The sequence below is a fragment of the Strix uralensis genome, chromosome 4 (genome assembly GCF_047716275.1).
Source record: "Strix uralensis isolate ZFMK-TIS-50842 chromosome 4, bStrUra1, whole genome shotgun sequence".
NCBI classification, from domain to species: Eukaryota; Metazoa; Chordata; class Aves; order Strigiformes; family Strigidae; genus Strix; species Strix uralensis.
The window spans coordinates 48,971,258-48,994,662 of NC_133975.1; the positions used below are offsets into that span (position 1 = coordinate 48,971,258).

General features: G+C 47.1%; 1 protein-coding gene across 1 annotated transcript in view; it reads left to right on the top strand.

Moving 5' to 3' along the window:
- Positions 1-18,760: 18,760 nt before the first annotated feature.
- The window catches only part of DCHS2 (dachsous cadherin-related 2), a 122,674-nt gene continuing 118,029 nt past the window's right edge, over positions 18,761-23,405 (top strand). The window contains exon 1 of the mRNA XM_074864938.1: positions 18,761-20,578. Within this exon, the coding sequence (XP_074721039.1) occupies positions 18,761-20,578 (1,818 nt within the window). The remainder of the gene's footprint in view (positions 20,579-23,405) is intronic.

The following is a 23,405-nucleotide window of genomic DNA, read 5'->3' on the forward strand; positions in this document are numbered from 1 at the left end:
TGACAGATGACTGTTCTCCCTCCATTCTCCCAGTTTTCTCACCCTACTTGATTTTTTTCTTGAGTCATCCTTCTAGTGATACAGCACACTGTGTATAAAATGCTCTGGTGGTTGCTAGCAACACCCCACACTGGTTTTAATAACAAAATCCGACAACAATTTTCACATTCTTGGCATAATAAAGGCAAGTGGTAAAGACTGAATGAGACACACACCAAGGAAACCTAAACCAAAGTCAGAAAGATGTTCAAGTAAATCATGTCTGTGGGCTTTTTTTCTTTAATCTCCTGTTCTGCTCAGCATCATGCTCAGTAACAGTTTATTAGCCTCTGCTTACTGTAGGATAAGTCGAGACTGACCCAGTTGAGACTGTCCTGGCAAATGCTTTGTATTGGTGAAGCTAAGCAGGAGATGTGGAAGAATTCCAGTATCTGTCGGCTAGAAAGGTTGCCCTTGTGATGGGAAAATGTCTAGCTTCTGAGTAATTCACATAGTGTTCTTTACTATTCTTAATTTCTTAAACCCCATAAATAGTCGCTAGTAAAGAGATCTAGTATTGCAGGTAATACAAGTCTTAAAATTGTGGACAGAACTTCTAAATTCTCTTAAAATTGTGTCCTTGGGAATATCCCAGGACATATAAGGCTTGCAATAACATGGTATCTCTTACTATTAAAAAACCACAGATTAAAAGCCACTATCCATAATGGTCATAATGAGGAAATGTGAGAACTTTCTGCTCCTCAGAATACTGCATCTCCACCTATGTCTTGGGGAAAAAAAAAAAAAAGAGAAGGTTGAATGTTGTTGTTCTGTTCAAAGAGAAAACAGGGTGGGGTGGGGGGTGAGGGGGCCATAGAAAATGAATGACCAGAGCGCAAATGTCCACGTGCTGTTCTGTAAATATATGCCTTGCATCCTATTAGTACTGAGGTAGTTCATTTGAAATTACTGTGATGTTAACTGATAACTATGGAGAGAGGCATGCTGGATGTGAAAAAGAAAGCTGGTGATTATCTCTGGAAGACACCTTGCAATTAACCACCAGGAGCCAGCACATTTTAAAATAACATAGCTGTTGTCATTCATACCTCAGGGCAATACTGTGTTTTCACACTGTCCTAGTTTTAAGACATGTCAATTCACACATTTTTTAACATGGTGCATTTCTCTGGTGTAGACAGGGCTGAAGTAATATGTGGAATTTAGAAATCTTCCTGTATGGACAACATGCTTTGCCAAGAACAGGAAACTTCATACTCTTTCATCTTCTCTCTCCTATGTTTTTTGTTGAAAGGTTTTCCTGCACATTCTCACATGCAGTTCATGTAAAGTCACTTCTCTCCCTCAGTAGAAAGGGAACAAAATTAGTATTAAGCAAGAGAGGGTAGAAGTAACGTTCCCTGCGACTTTTCCTGGGAAAGATAAAAAAGTATTACCTTCACTTTTTGTTGGTAAACAGATACAGAATCATAGAACAGTTTTGGTTGGAAGGGATCTTAAAGATCATCTAGTTCCAACCCCTCTGCCATGGGCAGGGACACCTTCCACTAGACCAGGTTGCTCAAAGCCCCATCCAACCTGGCCTTGAACAGTTCCAGGGAGGGGGCAGCCACAGCTTCTCTGGGCAACCTGTTCCACCGTCTCATCACCCTCACAGTAATGAATTTCTTCCTTGCATCTAATCTAAATCTTCCCTCTTTCAGTTTAAAACTGTTACCTCTCATCCTATCCCTACACTCCCTGATAAAGGGTCCCTCCCCATCTTTCCTGTAGGCTCCCTTTAAGTACGGGAAGGCTGCTCTTCTCCAGGCTGAACAACCCCAACTCTCTCAGCCTGTCCTCACAGGGGAGGTGCTCCAGCCCCCTGATCGTCTTCTTGGCCTCCTCTGGACCCACTCAAGCAGGTCCATGTCCTCCTTATGTGGGGGGCTCCAGAGATGGACACAGCACTCGAGCAGAGCAGAGGGGGAGAATCACCTTCCTTGACTCGCTTGTCACACTTCTCTGGATGCAGCCCAGGATGCAGTTGGCTTTCTGGGCTGTGAGTGCACATTGCTGGCTCATAGTCAGTTTTCCATCCATCGATACACCCAAGTCCTTCTCCACAGGGCTGCTCTCAATCCACTCATTGCCCAGCCTGTATTTGTGCTTGGGATTGCCCCGACCCATGTGCAGGACCTTGTACTTGGCCTTGTGAACTTCATGAGGTTTACATGGCTCACCTCTCCAGCCTGTCAGGATCCCTCTGGACGACATCCCTTCCCTCCAGCGTGTTGACCGCACCACACAGCTTGGTGTCGTTGGCAAACTTGCTGAGGGTGCACTCGATCCCACTGTCTGTGTTGCCACCAAAGATGTTAAACAGTGTTGCATGTTAAACTCGGGTAAGCCCATTGCAAAAATGCATTTGATGTCTCATCTTTTTTAATTCATTTTCAGTGCTTTTAGATTTCCTTAGGCAGCTGTAATTTCCCCCTGTGCCGAGGCTGATAAGGACACTGGTGCAGCAGAGTCAAATTCTGCTTTCCTCCCTCCTGGACACTCCATGTCCGCTCACATCCTCAGCCCGCTCTTTCCAGCGGGGTGGGAGGTGCTGGCCAGAACCGCAGCCCTAGCCGTCTCCTCCCAGCCCAGAGCTCTGCCTCTTCCTCCACTCATGCCCAAAGCCTGTTTGTCTCCTGTTTGTTCATGAGCAGAAAAAAATTGTTTCCCTTCTGTGCACCAGAGACCATCAGGGAGATGTGAGTATTACAGGGAAAGAAGGAATGGTTTTCTTCTTTTCTTTTGGTGCTTAGAGTGAGAAAGGAATCATGTGCTGGAAACATTGGAGCTGTGTTTATAGGGTCATAACTTCTAAAATTCACTGTGGAGTTTCTAGAAATGTGAACTTTAAAAGCACTTTGCTGACAACTTTGTTGTTTCTCTTGCCTGAAAGCATTGCAACAATAAAAATAATGTTTGTGATCTGTCATTTGCCACAATGAGCATTGAGTGTGGCATTGGCAGTTTCATATGCTTTCATCCAAAGAGTTTGATGTCATTTTTTGCCTTTGAAATGGGACTGGGCAGCATTGCTGATTCACTCCATTGGATTTATAAATTTTGTTTCATGGTATGAATGCAGTTCAGGGAAAAGAAACTCTACAGCTGAACATAAAACGTAGCTGGCTTTGCTCACTGCCTCCCCACAGCAATTATTGTCCCTAGCAAACATACAGCCTGAGCAGTAACTAAGCATAGCACCATGGCATCCTGCTCCTGTAGCTATGACTATAGGATCATATGACTATATTTATCTGCAAAGCTTGTTCCTTATCAATTGCATTATCTCTGGTGGTTGCTAGGATGGTTTTGCATCTAGGCTGCTGGTCCAAGATGCTAATGTTGCTGTTCAAACATTTTTTTCCCATAGGGCTGAGAGTCGTCTAACCCTATCAGCCCTGGGGGCTATATTACAGTTTGGAGGTTTCCTCACAGGTACAGAGGTGGATCCTGCCTGTGTTGCTCCATATGTGTCCCACCTCTTGTCTTCCTTTCCTAGGGAGAAGTGGCAGCAACAGCAGCTTTGACAGTGCAGTGTAGGGTCAACTATTTGGAAATGTGCCCAGCTGTTCAGGCTGTTTGCTGCCTGATCATCCATTCCCTCTCCCCTCTGGGAAAGGGGTAGTAAGCTAAATGAAACACATGCCAGATCCAGACAGGCCATCACTTTGGCCTGCACCACCAAACTTGGCTGGGGAGCAGAGGTCCACCAGGCATCTGGGAGTGACAGTCTGTGGCCACCAAATTCCCAAAGTGCTGCTGATGGGCACCATGTTGGACTTGCACTGCTTCTTCTGGAGCAGCGTATCTTCTGGGCTCCAGGACTGAAATCCTGGAGCCTTCCAATTCTCACAAGGCCAGTTCTGGCTCCAGTGAAACCCCGAGACACAACTGGCTGCAGATGATGTCTGTAATAGCACAGCTTCCACTCAAGAAGTCCAGCCCAATCTCACTTTTTATTAAAAATGTGAGATCTTTATGCCAAACCTAGCGTGCTCTACAACTTAACCAACTACTTTGCATGATGGACATTGAGCTAGAAAAGTAAAGCATGTGCACATTCCTGAGGAAATAAATTTTGTGAGGCTAAGTTTGCAGCTCTTATTTCACATTCTTTTTTTCTCATTTTAAATGAAGCATCAGGACAGCAATGCTATGAGTTGCAGTGTGTGTGTGGCGATCCTTGCTGCTGCATCCTATAATGGAAGGAGGAAAGGAAGTGTTGTTGTATATGTTCTGCTCTGAAGTCTTCTTTGCCTTGCCAAAATCTCTTCGTTGGCATTTTCTCCATATCTGGCTCATTGGAGCTATGCATTTGTTTTCCATTAGTTGCCTCAGTTAATATGATGAGTTTCTTTCTTATTATTCTTAAATATTGCATTTTAAATGAAAAAATAATACACTCCTTCAGTGGTCTGATAAATTGTTAGAAGATGATTTGCTCTCTTTGCCTCGTGCTCTTCATTTCACTCATTTTCCTTCTTTTTTTTTCTTTGTTTCATTCCTTTTATTCAAGCCAGTCTTGCTCACCCGCACACCAAGTTTAATGTGTTTTTGCATACATTGTGCTGCACACAAACTGTGAGAAAGATTTTGCTGGTTTCTCCCACTGTAAGCTCGAGTCAGCCATGTACTCTTTCAGGGAAAGCCCAGCTAACTTGTGCTGGGAACAGGACACTGGAGGTACCACAGACAAGAGGATGACAGGTAAAAACAGCAAGGAGTAGTTAAGAAGCAGCATTATCATATTTTAAATATCTGTCTTGGCTGGTTGCCTGACTCACTTCCCATCTCTCTCTACATTCTCCACGTCTGTTCTGGGATTTTGCTCCTTTTGCAGAAGGAAGTAAAAAAAAAAATCGGAGTGCACAAGAGAATGAGTATTGAGAAATAACGCTGAAGTGAGATTTTTCATGTGCTCTTTGTGTCCTATAAACCCACCACAGAAGTAGGACCATAGGATCAAGCCTTCCAAATTTCATACTATAAAGCTTCCTCTATCAACCCCTTCATTCTTCCTCTTTTCCCTTTTGCAAAGATTTAAGCCAACAGATAAGTCTTGCCTCATAGCCCAAAGGTCAGTAAATCCACCCGACGTACACCTGTGGGAAAATTAAAAAGTTACATTGTCCTCATGGCTGCATTTTCTAAAATGTCTTTTCTCTGCCAGTACTTTTGGTCATAAGCCCTTGGCAGCAAATTCTGTGGTCATATTTGTGCCTTGAAGCTGTACTAGTAATAACAGTGGAGTTGACTTCTACCATACTGAGAGGTTTTATTTTTCAAAGTATATTCAGTTACAATCAGTTAATATTAATTGAGGTGAGGCAGACAGAGAGGGTAAGTTAGGCATGCTGGGATGGGATATTTTCATTCCTTTAAAAGTGTTCTAACAGCATTAATGTACTGCTGCTTTCTTTCATGTCCTCTAACTCAGAAAGCGATGAACCAAGGGATCAATATTTGTTCTGTCTAAACAACTGTTTAAAACTCGAGTTTGAACCATCTTCTCATTTTTGCCCTCACCTTTTCTCTGCATTTCTTCAAAGAGGGAAAAATCCCCAGGCTGAGATATTAGCCCAAGTATTTTTTCTTTCTAACACAGAGATCAAGTAACATGAAGTGGCTTCTGAATTCAGGCATACAAAAACTCCCCGTATTGAGTGGTTGCTTTAGATCTAGGTTTTGAGGAGGGAATTGCATCTCCCAGCACTCTGGTGAGGCTTTTTGATACTGAATTGATGTGCAGGGGGAAAGTCAGGCACGAGTTCACAGAGGAATAATTTAGTAGGAGATCAGTCTCCCGAGAGGATCTTAACGCTCTTTCTCTTTCCCCAAAAGATACTTATTTTCCCAATTATCTCCCCCTCTTGGGGAGTTTCTCACCTGTTGTCTGCAACAGTTTGATGTCTTCGGATATCCCACATTGCTGCCTGTGACTTGGGTGCACAGGAGAAGGGGCCGCAGTCCCTGCATCATCACCCCTGTACCTGCCCAGACACAGTTCCCTGGCCAGAAGCAACGTTGGCAGGAACATCCAAGCCCGTTGCAACTCACCACCTGGTTTATTAGTACAAATTGAGGCAGTTAAGGATAACTCACAGGAGCATGAACCGGTGGAGATGAATTGCTGGCCTGGGTCTCATCCTGCAGCTGCAGAGGAGCAGCAGAGAGTGGGGAGAGGTAAACTGTGCACCGCTGCTGTGGTGGCTAAGCATCCTCTCTGAACATTTTTCTATGCCCCCACTTATTCTCCCTGATGCTCAAGTAATTTCCCTTGTAGTCATTGAAAGGAATTTCAATCCTTTTTTCTGTCCTTAACCTTTCCACTTTACAGTTTATTCCTTGTTTTATGATTGACTGTGTTTAAAATTGGACACGGAGACATGTACAAATAGAAAAACAAAGGACAGGTCCCAAACTGTGCTGTTACACCCCATTAATGGCAGGGCTAGCAGCCAGCAAGTTCACTTGGTTATGTCAAACCCAGATTAGACCATACAAACCCCGAGAATTTGGTATTATTTTCTGAAGAAACTATTCCAAGTCTACTTCCTAGTGGGGAGAGAAGACAATGTTTTGGGGGAAAGGAGTAACTTTCTTTAGCTGTTGAGCAAATACAGAGCATCTGCCTAATATGCACTATGCATATCCAAGGAAACATAGGCAAAAAAGGTTTATTTTGGAACTTAGTGGATGAAATCCTGTCCCATTAGAGTAAATGGGAGATTTGCCATTTACTTCAGTCAGGCCAGCATTTCACCCAATACTTTTTACATATGTTTTTATATGTTATGATAATTCATGAATGAACTAAAACAATCCCTGTAGAGAATACATGAGGATTGTTCTTCTCTACCTTGGGGGGGAGCAGTCTTCATTTGTTGCTTACTATATTGTGGTCCTTGGAAAGAAATATGGATGGGAGAGTCTTTACTATGTTAATGATACATACTTTATCTTGTATCTCTCCTTTGTGTAATCCATCAACAGCAGCATTACACAGAGGTAGCTGAGAAAGGAGCACAGATGGGAAGAAAATGTCTGAAACCGGATCTGAAATGGGCTGAGGTGATGTTGTCTGGATGGGGGTTGTAACCCGAGGAGAAAGCAAGGAAAGTATCTTGCCCTTTGAGTGTGTCTGTCTTAGGTTGTTCCAAGTCTACGATCCAAAGGCCTGGTTCGGTTTCTAGTCTTATTCTGGCGGGATTTCTAAATGCTCAGGACAGCATTAGTAGCCAGGACAACCTTTGTTTGTTTGTTTGTTTCTGTTTGTTGCCTGGCCAGGCGAGAGTCTGATGAATCCTTCTGGAGACAGACCTTGTCATTTCAACCAGGCCTTTGCCTCCCAACAGCAGGTTTGTTCAACACGTTCCTTACGAAGATACATCTTCCATTGGATTAGAAACCAAACCCATGGAGATGATGAGCTGGTTTTATCCCCCTGTGAGCATGCCGTGCCTGTGTTCCAGAGCCTGCTTTGGCCACCTCTTGCCTTGATTTGAACAAGTTAGTTTTGGCCCGGGAAACTCCAGCAATCTGAAGAAGCTTGTCCTTTCCTGGCCCAGCCACCAGTTAGTGCTGGCCCTCAGCCTGGAAAGCTGCTAATGTGAGAGAGAAAAGGGGTAGCTGGAGAGCCATTTTCTGTTCAAGATCTTTGACTTGGAAAAGCGTTTTCTCTTCTTGGTCAGAATGTCTCGAGTGGGGTGAGTATGTGGTTTGGAGCTTAGGGAAGGAGAGAAAGAGGATGAAGCTAATGTCATGCTATTTTCTGTTGCAAGACTGTTGTTAGCAGTCAGTTGGGGGAATCCTCCATTATTGTAACTGCAATCAATTTAAATATTCAGTGAAGTAAGAGATGGCCATCCATAAATAAAACCATAGTTAATGTAAAGCTTATGTAAATCAGAGTGTGAGAAGATATTACAAACAACTGGTAGGAGAAAAACATTGGTGATTCTGTTGACTGGAGAGCACAGCAAGTCCCAAGCCTTTGCTGACAAATCTGCATTGCCCAGCTCTGGTGTGAAAGCAGTAGAGCTGTTAGGGTGGTATTGTGTGCAAGTAAAAAAACTTGTTTTTTCAGAGGAACTTAGGTGTCTTCATCACCTGTGGTATGACTGATTCCCAGCCATGATAATTTACTTGCATGTAATTGAGAGCTGTCTATATTTCCAAATGGATCCTACAGTTATGACTACATGGCTGCTATTTATGCAGTTTAAAAGGTGTATTTTAAATTAATAAGATTTAATTGCTCATTGCAAAAGACTTGCATTTGTTTAACAGCCTAACAGTGTGCAATACTGAGTGGTCCGGGTTTTTAATTTCCCCAGCACGCTATTGAGTCCTGACTTCTAGTTGGTAGTTCTGCTATAGCTCAGGCAATTAATCTAGGCAATAATGGCATGAAATTGTTGCAGTAAATAAAGCATTTCAGATAAGTGATATAGTGCCTAAGCAAAGAAGCCCATGGGGTATTTCAATTCATTCTGATTTCCTTTAAAGATTATCTTGGCCACAAAGTACTATTATTTGTCCTTGCAATATGAATTTTTGCTGGAAAGCTTTAACACAAGTTCTCTTATATCATGTTGTCTTATAATAAATTATCATGGTTTGGCTGATACTCTGGTTTAAGTCTGCTATGAAACAGAAGGGAGGAAAGTAGCCTAAAATAGCAATTAGAAGAGAGATTTGAGGGTCATGAATTATTTTCTATTTTTGTCACTAGTTTAGGTCTCAGCTCAGAACACCTTGAAGTTGCAGGAAATCTTTTATTGATTTCAGTAGATTTTGGATCAGGTGCATTCAGTCTGACCTTGGACAAGTCAGGTGCCTTTTGTGCTTGGGATTGAAAAGTGCATGCTCTGCTTACCCCTCCGACAGGATCACTATAAAGCTTCATTCATTCACATCTGTAGAGCTTTAGGACTCACAAATGAATGCCACTTTTTAAAATACAAACTGTTATTTCAGTGTAGATTAATTCATTTTACCTTCCCACTGGCTGCCAACAATCTGTTTAGTCCTGACAGCCTGTGTCAACAACTGAAAGCAGCTCTTTCATGACAGAGAGAAAAAAGAGAAAATGCAGACCTAAACTCTTCCCCTTACAGAGAATGTATTTGTGTATGAAAATAAAAATTTTGTCTGTCATTTCAAAAGGCCCTCTCATAAAAGAAATGCACGTTAAATTAAAACTGCTGTTATTTTTTTTTTTCATTCCATCGCAATATGGACCCCTCCTGGTTCTTGATGAAGAGTGAGGTGAAATATCACACAACTGAGCTACAGAGAAAATATCAGGCTGTTCCAAGCACGTAAGCCAAAATGAGCGTTCGGAGAGAGATCACTGTGTCATGAGCTCATGCTGGCAATATGGGTTTTTCTATGGGTGTAAACTGAGATTTGAGCCTGAGAGAGAACCTGTATTGAACCTCACAGGAGCACTTTCATGTGTGTTGTTTTCTCTAGCATCAGTGAGGAAGTTGTGAACTGCTCCCAGACCTAGAAAAATACCTACAGCCCCCAGCAAGTCACACTGCCCGATGGTCTCCTCCCCTTTCCTCCCCACCATGCAGCAATAAACTGGAGATGGAGCCAGAGATAAAACATCCAGATTTTACCGAGGAGAAAATGTCATTTTGCCTTGCATAACTATTTGGGCTTGTGTGGTGGTCTCAGAGTCTTGCCCGTCTTCATTTGAGATGTGGTGGGCAGATGTAGGGTTGTGGTAGGCAGGGGCAAGGACATGGTGGTCAGGGCTGGGAAGCCAAAAGGCAGAACGAGGCCCTGTGCAAGATGGGCACAGTGTGGGGCCCCATGTCCTTGCCCCTGTGCCCCACGTGTGTTGTCCCAGCAGCAGCTCTTCCTGTGCAGAGTGCGGTCCCCAGGGTGGCTGTGGCATCCCTGAGGAAGGTCCCCTCCTAGGGACCAGCCCAGAGGCCAGCTGCAGAAATGGTCTTTCCCTGGTTCACGTGAAGGGAAAAGGATGCCCTAGGCACAGCCCAAAGACAGCAGAGCGCCTAGTTTCACTGTGTTCTGAATTTTCAGTCAAGTAAGTGCTGTGCTGCAAAGAACAATGGCATTTGAATTCATGAGGATATTTTATGCCCTTCTCAGTGCTGGTTTGTTTCTGCTAGATGTGAGCAACACTGGGATTGCTGGTATAAACATGTTCCTCCCCTTCCAGGCAGTTACACCTCCCTGTGCTGGAGTTCTGCTTCCAGCAGAGTGTAATCCATTGCTCATCCATTTCTACACCTAAACACTTTACAATTCCTTTTAAGAGTGTCATATCTTTCTTACTGGCAAAGTCTGAAAAGCATAGCAGTAATTCTTTTCCTTGGGGTACTAAAAATGGCTAGTAATTTTTGTTAGGAAAAATGTATTTAAAAATAGATGCACTCTTCTAATCCCCAAGGTGCTGGCACCCAGCTTTAGAGTATGACTGAGACCAGGGGGATCCTGGCATTGGGAGGGGCCATCCCCAGCTGTGCTGGCCCTGAGATACCTACTCTGATGAGCGAGTTTAGGAATCTGGTTTCATTTGCCTGATGGCATTGTTCAGCGCAATTCAGCAAAGGGATGCATTTCATGTTATTTTGAAAGAAGTGGCCATAAAGCCTTTGATGCAGGAATTCAGGAGCAATGTGGTCAAGTCTGGCACTAACACATGGCAAGTGCAATTGAAATAGCAAGCTAGGCCTACAGCCAGTTCTTGCCTAAAATTAGCTGTATGAATTTAGTCTTCCTATGACATTTTCTTGTTCCTGTAGCCACATTCTAGGGCAGGTATGTATGTGGGTTTAGAAGTACTGCTTTCCTTTTACAGATGCCTAGCAGTCTTCCTTTTTCCTCTAAATATATTGCAGAAGTTTATCTCAAGCTTTACTTAAAGGCTTGAGAAGCTTCTCCTTCCTATCCTTTTTGGCTGAGTTCATTCTGAAATACAAACACTGATTTCTCTATGTACTGCTGAATGATACATGAAAGCATTACAACCCATAAACAGTTAAAGGTAACATAGTCAAAGTGGTGAATATTCAGGAATATGACTAGGAGGGATGAAAATACATTTAAAAAGAGATTTCATTCACAATTCTATGTTGGGGAACAATCTGCTTTGGGTAACTGTGATCTCCATGTTTGAAACTTTAAAACCACTGCTGTGACACTGTGATCTCAAGTGTCTCATAGTTGAGGTTCCAGCTATCCGAGCAGAAGATATGTAGCTGAAATTAGTAAAAGCCCATTATTTTGTTCTTGAGCACACCAGGAAAAAAAGGTCAGTGGTAAAATACAGCTAGAACAGGCTGGGAAAAGCAAACGGGGGGGGGGGGGGGGGGGAACAAGCCTGAAGGCACTGCCTTAGGATGCAGGAGGTGTAGGGTGTGTTGCTGACTCCCTGTGTGCCTAGCTCAGGCACACCGAGCTAGTGTGCAGCATGGAGATCTTTACCCCAATGCATTCACTGTGCAAAGACACTAGTTCGGCTCTAGAAACTGTGACGGTGAGATGGTTGGGGCTTTTCCAGCATACAAGCCACACCTTGGGTCTGTCATTTCAGGCTGGGGACCCTGAGGGTGGTGCTATGACACATCCAGCTGAAGAGCAGGGTCAGTCAGCATTACTTAAGGGCTCTCCGTGCATTGCAGGATGCAAATGTGCCCTATGGACACGTAATTTAGTATCTGTGTGCGGTCTTCTGTGGAATGGTGATAATGAACCTTCTCAGCCTCATAAAGATTCTGTAAAGGTAAATGCTGTAAAAAACGATGAGGACCTTGGTGAGAGCATCATAAAAATAAGATTTCTCCCTACAGACGTGGAGTGGCTGGAGGAAGCTGGCAGAACTGCTTTTAGACACAGTTTGCATGTCCTAAATTAAAATAGGCAATCAACTCCTGTCTCCAGCACTCGGTTTGGCTTACTTTCAAGCAAATAGGATGCATTAATTAGGATTTGCACGCATGTGTTTTCACGCATAGTAAAAATGGGTGCCTATCCAAAAGCTGCTAGGTGCTCCACTACCACTGATTGCAATGAAATGAGCAGAATTAACCAGCAGGAGTTTACTGCCAGCTGCCAACAAAAACAAACCTGCTACAGGAGGTAACGCAAACATCTGCTCCCCTATGGCTTCTGGGGGGTTTCACCCTGTACAGCTGCACCTCCAGCTGTCACCTCCCCAAAGAAACACATAGTACTGCATAATACTGTGTGCCCTGAAAATCAGCAGGTCAGGGCACTTACATACTGGGACAAGGAGGATTGCTTAGTTCTTGTGTATTTATAGCCTTGTCTTAATAGGGTCTTTAAGAAAACAGGCGAACCTTTTAGGATCGTAACTGTGGTAGTGTCAGTTGGAGCACAGCAGCCAAGGTGCAGGAATCCAAACTCATTATGAAATTATCATCTGGAAAAGGAATGCAAAGGCACAAAAACTGCTGGTGAATTAGTTGCTTTTAGTGTTTGTGCACATGAGAGAAAATAGCCAGGGGCCTTAATTCACACATGGATTACAGTATATTTCTTTTAAAAGCAAAGCCCTTTTCTGATTTACAGCTATTTTAAATAATTAATTAGCTCAAACCAGCAAGGGAATCAGCTGGCATAGTGGCTTAGCATATTAAGATACTGCTTTATGTGTCAACTCTCGCTCCTCTCAGTGCCACAAGCTGGAGTCCTCAGCAGGGACTTCAACTGATGAAGTGATAGCAGCAGGTTTCCAGATCTCAAGCACGCTGTGTGGGCTGCTCTTCTGTGATGAGGGCAGCTGCCCTGGGAAACTGGATTTTCATGAATGTGAAAGCCAGAAAGGAACAGTCTAATCATTTAACTTGACTTCATTTTACTCGGTAATTCCTGCCTAAAGACTCGTCATTTGTGGCTGAAATAGAACATGTCTGTTAGCTGTCTAACCTTGATTTAAAGACTGCAAGTGTCAGAAAATAATGCATCCTATCCCGTGGCATGCCGTTGCAGTCTTTCTTGCTATTTGCATCTTGTTTGCAGTTTGAACTCTGTTAACAGACTTTTAACTTCCAACTACTGTATTTTGGCTTGCTGGTACCAGTGGTGCTGTGCACAGTGTTAGCCAATGTTAACATCAGCTAACTGACATCCCTGAAGGGAAGAGCTAATTCAGAGCAATCCTCTACTTGATGATGAAGACATACTTCAGATATGGTTGTAATGGTTTTGTTTTGCTTGCTCTCAGCCAACTCTTGCTTTTCAAAGCTTCAAAGTTGAGAGAGAGAGAGATATTTTGGAGTTGTAGGAAATGCTACGATATCGTATCTTTTAGATATGGCATAACATCTCTAATTCTGCACTCACATCCCTGAGTTAAGAGCTGCATCCAGATGAAGATTATCTGTGGATTTAGAGCTCCTGCAACTATGTTTGGTTATTGCCTACTTTTGGTATCATCTGCAGTTCAGACAAACACATCAGATAACAGGATTCAGTCCCATTTTGTTTCTCACTTCTGTCTTTTTTTCTTTTGTTCTTCTACACACATAGAATTTGGCTACTGGATCTGATTGCAGGTTGTGATCTATTGTTGTGTGAGAAAAATTGATAATCTAGATAATCCTATACATTTTATGTGAAAATTCAACACAGAGGTCAAGGCAGGTATTATATCAAGGGAGTATTAAATCCAGCATGGGATTATATTTTATCAAGCTTTCTAGAGCTCACTTCCAAGTTTTCGAGAGACCACTAAGCTCTGGATTCAGCGGTGACAAGCAGATGGCAAAAGACAGATTTATGTGAAATACAATCAATGTATTGGGAAGTTTCTGCGTGTTTATTCCTGTCCCAAAAGGGTGAACCCTTTGCTGTCTTAAAGGGATTGCCTGAAATCTGCATCAGCTTGTTGGAATAACAGAGAGCAAAAAAAAAGAAGCCTTCCTTCTGTTTTAAAGATAACTTTATGTTAATTGTGATACAGATTGCAAACCACATGAGGAAGTGAACAGCAATCAAAAATAGGGTCTTTTACTTTTGGATAAATCCCATTGCTAGAGTAATAAAATCTGTGGCTAAGTTTGTAAACTAACCTTAGATATATATAAAAAAATTATTAGGACATCAAAATCTGAACACCTGTCTAGCAGAATCTCATTTAATTCTGTTAATATTTATTTTCATATTTTATTTCATATTTTCTAGAAACTGTGTTCATAAAAAAGGATCAGTTATGTATTATGCACAACGAGAAACGCCTTCATCCTGCAGGGGATAGTGGGATTAATACAATGTGAATAGAAGAACATGTTCAAATTTTCCAGACAGATCCAAATGTATTTCAGCTATCATCTTGACAAGTGATGTGACACTTCGGTTTGCAGATGGGAAGATGTGGAGTAGAAACAGAATGGAATCAACAGCAAAGAGACTAATGAAGATCCATAAAACGGAAACACAACATCGGGAAAGATGATTAGGCCTGGATGATAGCATATGAGATAAGAAAACTAGAAATAAAGTTAATGTGAAAATATTGATCTGGGAAATGCTATTAGAAGGTTCTGAGTGACAAATTCTGAAATAATTGCCCATAGAAGGCAGCAGCAATATCCACTCCATAGATGGAGTGAAGGCATAACGGTACATCTGGAACAAAAGGAAAAAAAAACCCACTACTACTATTTGTACTATAGCCTCATAACTCTCAAGCCAGCATGAAAGTCTTTCCTACCTTTGAAGACAGACTCAGGTACATTATTTCCAATCAGATTCTGGCAACAAAATGATTCTTCATCAGTGAAGGCAAAGCATCTGTTCCACAGCAAAATGAGTTCTGCAAATTAGTTTGTGATCAAGATTAAAGGGATGGCTACCAGTAAAAAAGAATTACCACTCTCAACTACATTCCACTGCGTTTATAAGGCAACCAGTCCTATACATAGTTTTCTGTTATAGTAACTGTGACCAGCCTTCATTTGGTCACCAGCAAATCTTTTGTGCAGCTGACACTCCTTCAAAGAGGTGTTGCTGAAATCAATATACGTGTGCCTGGAGACCTATAAATAATGAAACACCTGATGCTCTAAAAAGTTAACGCTTTCTCCATACATCATGTATTCCAGGCTGAATATCCGTAGTGACCCCAGCCAGTAAGGCTGTAGACAGACATACTTTCTTAGATCCAGCTGCAGTAGTTGAAGATATTAGTGCTTCCTCACCCCACAGTTTTGCCAGAAAGCTGATTTATATGGGATCTCTGTAATCCAGCATAGAAAAAACAATCACCCGGGTTAATGGAAATCATTGTTTCAGCATTGCTTAAACTAATCTTTGTCCTTAAAAGTATACCCACAGAGGATCAGGGAACACCACCTGGTAGGCAGAAATGGAAGCATGGTGCCCACTGACTGAAAGGCAGTAACGAGCAGCTGAGACCCTACTGCCTTCAAACAGCACAGGAAGTAATTTCACGGAAAGATTTATTTTTTATTTTATTTGCTTCAGCTCTGTCTGGAGCAGTTCAGCCACTCTCTGCCCTCAGCTGGCTGCTACCGCCCATCCGATGAGCACTGGAATGGATCCTGTAGTGCTCCCACCCTGCGTCAGTCCCGAGTCAGCTGGTTTGGCTTAAACTGCTGCTGCTGCTGAAGATGGTTTGCAGTAAGCCAGCGAGCTGCAGAAAGGGAAATAGTCATGCTGCTTTACCGCCTCAGCCATCTAGGTCTTCAGCATGGGAGGGTCACATCTTAAGTTACCACAGCTGTTGCACAGGCAAGGTAATGTTTGTAGGTAGAATTAACTCTAATAATGATGGACCTTCATGGCTGTAACAACACTATCTGTTTCAGTGATCTTTTGTGCTCTAGTGTTGTACCACAGCTTTAGTTGCTACAGTTTCATTCTCCTTGAAGGAAATAGAATTTCCAGTTAATCCAGGAAGATTTAAGCTACAGCAAATATTGATTTACAAATATGGGCCGATTAAATTTGACCATCTGATACAGTTATCACCTTCCAGTTTCCTTCCTTGCTCCTTTCCCGGACGTTGGGTCCCTGCCACAAGGACAGCTGGATTGGCATATGGAGCTGCTCTGGGAGCACCAGAGTTCACTGCCTTGCGTGGTGGAGTAGACCAATGCCCACATAGGGTTGCCTGAAGAGGCTGGGCTGGAAACTTCAATGCTTTGAAAGTGGGTTCACATGCTGTTCACCTGCCTACAGAGGTGGCCACCTCCAGGAAAGGGATGGGAGGACAGCTGGAGAAATAACTGTTGCTGCTATCTGACTGAGCATGCTGGCTCACAAACAGACGATCCCTTCTAAACTGGGATGCACAGGCATTTAGCATGCTCTAACCAACATCCCTTGCCTTCAAACAAGGCTCTGCTCCTTTCCACTTCTTACACTAGGAGACTTGGTGTAAAAGAGTGGGCAGGAGCCTTGTTCTAAAAGACCGGTAGCTGGCAAGTGTCTTCACTACGAGAGTGACCCATTGAGGATGTAGGAGGTAGCTAGTGCACCAAAACTTTGCACCATTGCTTCTTTTGGGATAATGTCATTGTGGCAGCTTCCCTCCATGTCTTTCGTGTTGGTCAGCATGTCACTGAGAAGATGAGGCACAGCAGGGGTAGCTAAATATATCCAGGAGGCAGCAAACATCTCTTCAAGATTTAGAAACTTCTGTTTGTGATTTGTGGAAGAAAAGGAATGAGGTCATGAATATGGCAAAAAAGAGGGACAGAAAAAGCTGAAGAAGAAAATAGAGGAAAGAAGAAAAGGCTCAGAGAAGGCAGAACGACGAAGAAGGTAGAGGAACACTTACAGGGTAAGGCTCACGCTCACAGCAGAGGGAACATCGGTAGTGTCCCGACGATGTGGTATTTCTGGAAACATGCTGTAGTTGGGCAGTGCTTTTATACGACTTTACTTGCTATAAAACTGTTACAGTGCCCTGGTCTCACAAAATACACGAGTACTGCCAGAACCGCAGACAACTGAGCCCATCTTATTTTTTCACCCGCTGTCTTCATGCGGTATCTGAATACAGAACTTTACTCTTCAGGCACTGCCTGACCTTGGCAACAGAAGGTTTTGTTTAGTTTTTCAGTGAATGTGTCTGATTGAACATGATTCACATGTTTTCTTAGTGACTGCATGGGCTGCATGGGACATGGCTGTTTTTCCAAACTTGCTGTGATTCAGTGGAATTCAGGCATTTTCATATTGAACATCTGTGACTTGGGGAGGATCCATGTGTTTTCTCAATGAATATGAATGAAACTGGCAAAGGCCTCAGCGTTTCCTTCTTGCTTCTATGCTTGTAATTATCACAGTATATAAATATACAGAGACCTTCTCAGAATGTGCCTAAGAAGATTTGACAAAATCTAGCTTTTGCTCAGCCCTGTCTCCCTATGTAAGGAGGCAAGTCAGATACAGTGGGTACGATCTCATGTCTCCCCTCCCAGGCACGCAGACACACAGGCACACTAAGGCTTCTAGACTTACTTTAGAACCTAATTCTCCCTCTCACCTGGATATGTGGAATTGTTAGGTCCTAACAGTGTTGGAAAAAACACCTCTCTTCCCCTTCTTCTCCCCTGTGTGGATACATGAAGGGCTGTTCCAGTGGCTTTTCCCCCTCCTTGGGGAATGGGTGCTCTGACAGCGGTACTTGGGTGGTTCTTCCACGGCTTAGAGAAGTGACAAATAGCAAAACGTCTGCCCTCCCAAGTGTCCTTTCATAGGAGAGGACCGACCTACAGTATCTCCTCCTGCTACTTTATTGTCTATGCCCTGATTTTACTTGTCTGTGCTAGGATGAATTTACTTTTTTTCTGACCGACTGCCAGACTCTTGCCAGAAAGGTGAAATTAAGTTTGGTAAAGGACCAGTGGGAACAGCAAGAGACTGGTAATGGTTGAAGTATTGTACTTAGCTTTCATGGAAAGATGTATGGTTGGTACTTAGCATTTATATGATGCTGTATATTCTCAGTGTCACTGAAGAAACACTAATTCATCCTTAGACCATTCCCAGTTAGATATGGGAGTCAGAAACAGTAAAAAAGGAAGGAAATTCTGGTCTCGCTAAAGCCCATAGAAGTTTCTACTTAAAGCTTATTTCTGGTAAATGCTTCCCTGCCGTGCTGAGCACTTTTTCCTGACCGAATGCTAGGATAATGAGCAGGCCTTGTCATGGAAAACGGGGACCAGAATATTAAGGGGAGAAAAATTCTTGCTGACCTGAGCAAGCCCGTTCATCCTCGCAGGTTTCTGTCTCGTTTAAATTCTCCTCCTCCATGAGGGATGCCTCTGCATCCCCAGAGGCAGCCCGTGTGCCGGTCACCGCTTTCTGCCCTCAGCGGCTGAGCCTGCCGATTCACCCAAGAATCAATGTCGGCGACGACCCCTCCGACTTCGGGGCGGCCCTAGAGCGGCGCCGCGGCTGTCCGAGCCCCGCGCGACGCGTCCGCGCGTGGGGGACGCCAGCCCCCGGGCGCGGGGTGGGCGGGCGGCGGGGCCCGGCGGGGCGGGGGCTGCGGCGGGGCGGCGGCGGGGAGCCGCCCTCCCCGCCCCCTCGCCCAGGCTTGTCCTCCCCGGCACCGGCGGCGGCGGAGAGGATTTCCTCCCGCGGCGGCGGGGCGAAGCCACCTGCCCGGCGGCGGGGCGCGGCGGCGGGGAGCGGCGCGGCGCGGTGCGGGCTGCCCGCGATGCCGGCTTAGCGGCGGAGCATGGCGCGGCGGCGGCGGGGCGGCAGGTGCCGGGGCGGGCGAGGCGGCGGCCCCCCGACGGGGCGGGCGCTGGCGCTGCTGGTGCCGCTGTGGCTGTGCGCGGCGGCGGGCGGCGGCGCGGCGCCGGTGTACAACCTCAGGCTGGCGGTGGACGAGGGGCTGCCGGCCGAGACGCTGGTGGGGGACATCCGCGCGGGGCTGCCGGCGGGCGCGGGGCCGCCGGGGGGCTTCCTGCTGTCGGAGGGGAGCGGCGAGTCGGCGGTGCTGGCGGACTTCCACGTCCAGGCGGAGACGGGCATCATCCGCACGGCGCGGCGGCTGGACCGGGAGCGGCGGGCGCGCTACAGCTTTGCGGCGGCCACGCTGCGCGGCGAGGTGGTGCAGGTGGAGATCGCGGTGACCGACGTGAACGACCACCCGCCGCGCTTCCCGCGGGACTGCCTGCAGCTCAACGTCTCCGAGCTCAGCCCGCCCGGCACCGCCTTCCGCCTCCCGGCCGCCCGCGACCCCGACGCCGGCCGCTTCGGCACTCAGGGCTACGCGCTGGTGGAGGAGGAGGGCGGCGCGGCGGGGGACCCGCCGTTCTTTCAGCTGCGCTATGGCCGGCCGGAGCCGCTGGAGTTGGTGCTGCTGCGGCGGCTGGACCGGGAGCGGGCGGAGGCGCACCGGCTGGTGGTGGAGGCGTGGGACGGCGGCAGCCCGCGGCGCCGCGGCCGCCTGCGGGTGTCGGTGCGGGTGCTGGACGAGAACGACAACGCGCCCGCCTTCAGCCGCGGGGAGTACCGGGCGCGGCTGCGGGAGGACGCGCCGCCGGGTACCGCCGTCTGCCGCCTGCGGGCCACCGACCCCGACCTGGGCGCCAACGGTGAGGTGCGCTACGCCATCAACCGCCGGCAGAGCGACCCCGACGGCTACTTCGCGGTGGAGGAGCGCAGCGGCGTGCTGCGGCTCCGCCGACCGCTGGACCGGGAGGCGCGGGCGCTGCACCGCCTGGTCGTGGAGGCGCGGGACGGCGGCGCCCAGCCCGAGGTCTCCAGCGCCCTCGTCTCCGTGGCCGTGCTGGACGTGAACGACAACCGCCCCGCCATCCGCCTGCTCTACCTCACCGAGAGCGGCGGCCCGCGGGTCTCCGAGGGGGCGCGGCCCGGAGACTACGTGGCCCGCGTCTCCGTCTCGGACGCCGACGAGATCGGCGGCGCGGAGGGCGGCGGCGGCATCGCGCTGGCCCTGCTGGGCGGCGACGGCGCCTTCGCCCTGCGGCCGGCCGGCGCCGGCATCTTCTTCCTCTGCGTGGCGGGGCCGCTGGACCGCGAGAGCCGCGACGTCTACGAGCTGCGGCTGGTGGCCACGGACGGCGGAGCGCCGCCGCTCTCCGCCGAGGAGCCGCTGCTGCTGCGCGTCGCCGACCTCAACGACGAGGCGCCCGCCTTCCCGCAGCCCCACTACCGCGCCGCCGTCTCCGAGGCCGCCTCCCCCGGCACCGCCGTGCTCCGCCTCAGCGCCTCCGACGCCGACGAGCCGGGTTCGCCCAACGCCGAGGTGCGGTACGCGCTGGAGGGCGACCCGGCCGCGCTGGCCCTGCTGCGCATCGACGCGCGGAGCGGCGCCGTCAGCACCCGCGCCCGCCTGGACCGGGAGCGGCAGGCGGCGCTGGAGCTGCGCGTGGTGGCGCGGGACGGCGGGCGCCCGCCGCGCGCCGCCGCCTGCCGCCTCAGCGTCCGCGTGGAGGACGCCAACGACAACGAGCCCCGCTTCGAGCAGCAGGTCTACCGCGGCCGCCTGCCCGAGCACGCCGCGCCCGGCCGCTGCCTCCTCCAGGTGAGCCTCCGCCTCGCCGCGGCTGAGGCGAGGCGAGGTGAGGTGCGGTGAGAGGGGAGGGGTGAGGTGAGGTGCGGTGAGAGGTGAGGTATGGTGGGAGGTGCGGTGAGGCGAGGTGTGGTGAGAGGTGAGGTGTGGTGAGGTGCGGTGAGAGGTGAGGGGTGAGGTGAGAGGTGAGGTGAGGTGCGAGGCGAGGTGCAGCAGGGTGAGGCGCAGTGAGGCAAGCTATGGTGAGAGGTGAGGTGCATTGAGGTGCGGTGGAGTGAGGTGAGAGGTGAGGTGAGAGGTGAGTGTGTTGAGGTGAAGCAAGGCAAGGTAGTCCCGCCGCTGCAGCAAGTGGCAGTGCCGTTGCTGTGTGCCGGTGGGTGCCTGGCCTGGAAGGGCACGCAGCACGGGGCTGAAACCAAGCTCTGCGTTCGCCGTGCTGTCAGCTCCGAGCTGTGTGCCCGTTCCAGGCCGGGTGCCTGGTGCGTGGCAAATGCGTCCTCCTTGGCTCTGGGGCTGCCGCCCTTGGGCACAGCGCTTAACCACATGGCCGCTGCTCCATGCTCAGACTGAATGCTGGAGCACAAGCAGTGGAGCTCAGTTAATCAGTGCATTCCTAATAGTGTAATCTTCACAGGTGCTCTTAAAAATACCATCCTTCTTCCATAAAACTTGTAGCATGGATAATGAGCACAGAAGCTCGGATCTTCAGAGAGAATCAAGTATCAGCTCTCATTAAATCCCAGAGGGAGTTGAACCACCTGTGGTACTTCTGAGGACTTGGGATGGTCCTCAGTGTAAAATCAGTGAGACCCATCTCTGAGGGTAAGTGTGACCCACACTAAGGCAGAGAGAAGGCCAGACAGTGTAACACAGAGGGACCCAAAATTAACAAGCACTTCTGGGGCTTTGTAATATTGCCAGAGTGCTCTGCTAATGAAGAGAATCAGTTCACTGCCTTCACAGAAACTGATTAGTGCTCATAGAAGAAATGTGCCACTTGTCCATTAAAACTCCCTTTATTCTTTGCAAGCGAGGTTGAATGGGGGCTTTGCAGGGCCAGGAGTTGCCAGATAGCCCTTTTGCTTTTAGCTTAGAAGGATATTTCAGAATCTGTACCTTTGACCTGAGCAAAGTCTTTTCCACCAGTAGAAAATTCACAGCAGTTGATCCTAGGTGAAGGTACCAATGTTTCAGAGTTTGTGCCGAAACTTACATGAATTTTGGGGAAAACTGCGCTTAAAGAGGAGACCTAGGGAGAGTTGCAATGTGTTTTTTCAGTACTTTTGAAGAAAAATCATTCTGTCTTTATCTCCGGGTGGCCTACTTAATTTATTTTTTTTAAACTAGAAGTCATTGATGATGTTTTGGGTCTAACAATCATTTATTTCACAAAAACCATTTTCCTGTTTTTTGTTTTTTGGTTTTTTTTTAGTTGCACTCTGAGCTCAAGAAGTACACAATTTGCACAGCTTTACTAAAAATCAATCTGTGGCAAGTTTGGGAAGGTTGAGCTCATGGAGCTTTTTATTTTGTATCCCAAACTGAAAAGAAAATCCCATCACTGCCCTTTCCTGTTCCACCACCCCCGGGGGAAGAAAGGAGATTCTGCACCGGTGGCCCCAGGAAAGCCCAGGAGAAAGTTAATAACGTCTTTTTAAAAGTCCCCCTTCTCCCGGGAAGGAGCGAGGGGCCTTACGGCGGCCCCGGCCCTGCGGGTGGGTGCGGGCGCGGACGCACCGCGGCGTCCGTGGTGCTGAAACGCGGCCGGACAGAAGCCGTCGGGGTGCACGGCCGCCGCCTGCCACCGCGGCTGGCGTGGCTGAATAGCGGTTTTTTTGCTCTTGATTTAATCAGATAGAAGCATCCTGAAGCGTTTTAAAGAATATAAACTGTGATTGTGGTTTTATTATTTTTTCTTGTAGGTTTTCAGATACTAATCGTAGTAGCAGGTCGAAGGTGTCCTGTACTGTGGATATCATCTGTGGTGTACTGGATTTTGAAAGCGTCACCGTGCTGCCGTAATCCTGTTTAGAGAGTAGAAAGAAATAGTTAAGTCCTGGTGGCTGAATGATCAACCTGAGACATTAAAACCCAAGGTGAACGAGAATGAGGCATGAGAGACCTGTGTAGGAGGAGTAACAGATGAGCATCCCATGGACTGCCAGGGAAGGGAGCTGGTGTTTCTACTTGCAGATTAATCCTGGATCATCGTAGTGATGTCCAGGTTTCATACTGCATTGTATAGTAGGCTTAAGCTTTAAACATACCCACCTTTTCAGCTTTAAACATACTCACCTTTTAAAATTATCTTCATATCTTTTCCCCCGTTTTCCTTCTACTCAACCATTGTGAGCAGGAAGAGCTATCAGGAAGCAGGCAGCTTCATTTATGTTGCTCCAGGAGTTGCAGCTAGTGATAAAAAAGAACAAAATAGTTTTGGTTTGGCCAAGCCATTTTTCAGGGTCTGTAGTGTGAGTCCTGTCTCTAACAGGGCTCTTGAACTTAAAAGCTAGCATGAAAAGGAGGTTACTGTGGACTGTGTTCTTGCTGCTCCTGAAGAACTGGAAACGAACCATGACACCAAAGGAGGCCACTCATGTCACTTAGCTTCCTCTGCTCCACAACCAGTTGAGGACCAACTGGTGATGAACCATCGCTTTATAGATCATGTGTCTAGAGCTGTCCACCCTAGTGCTTTGCTGTAGCTCTGCCCAGCCACTAAACACTGGGCAATTTGTTCCCTTGTGTTCTTGACTGCATGTTGATAATAGGAAGTTTCTTTCCTTCTGGGAAATCTTTTACTCCCACTGTGATTATTATTTAGGTTATCTTCATTTCC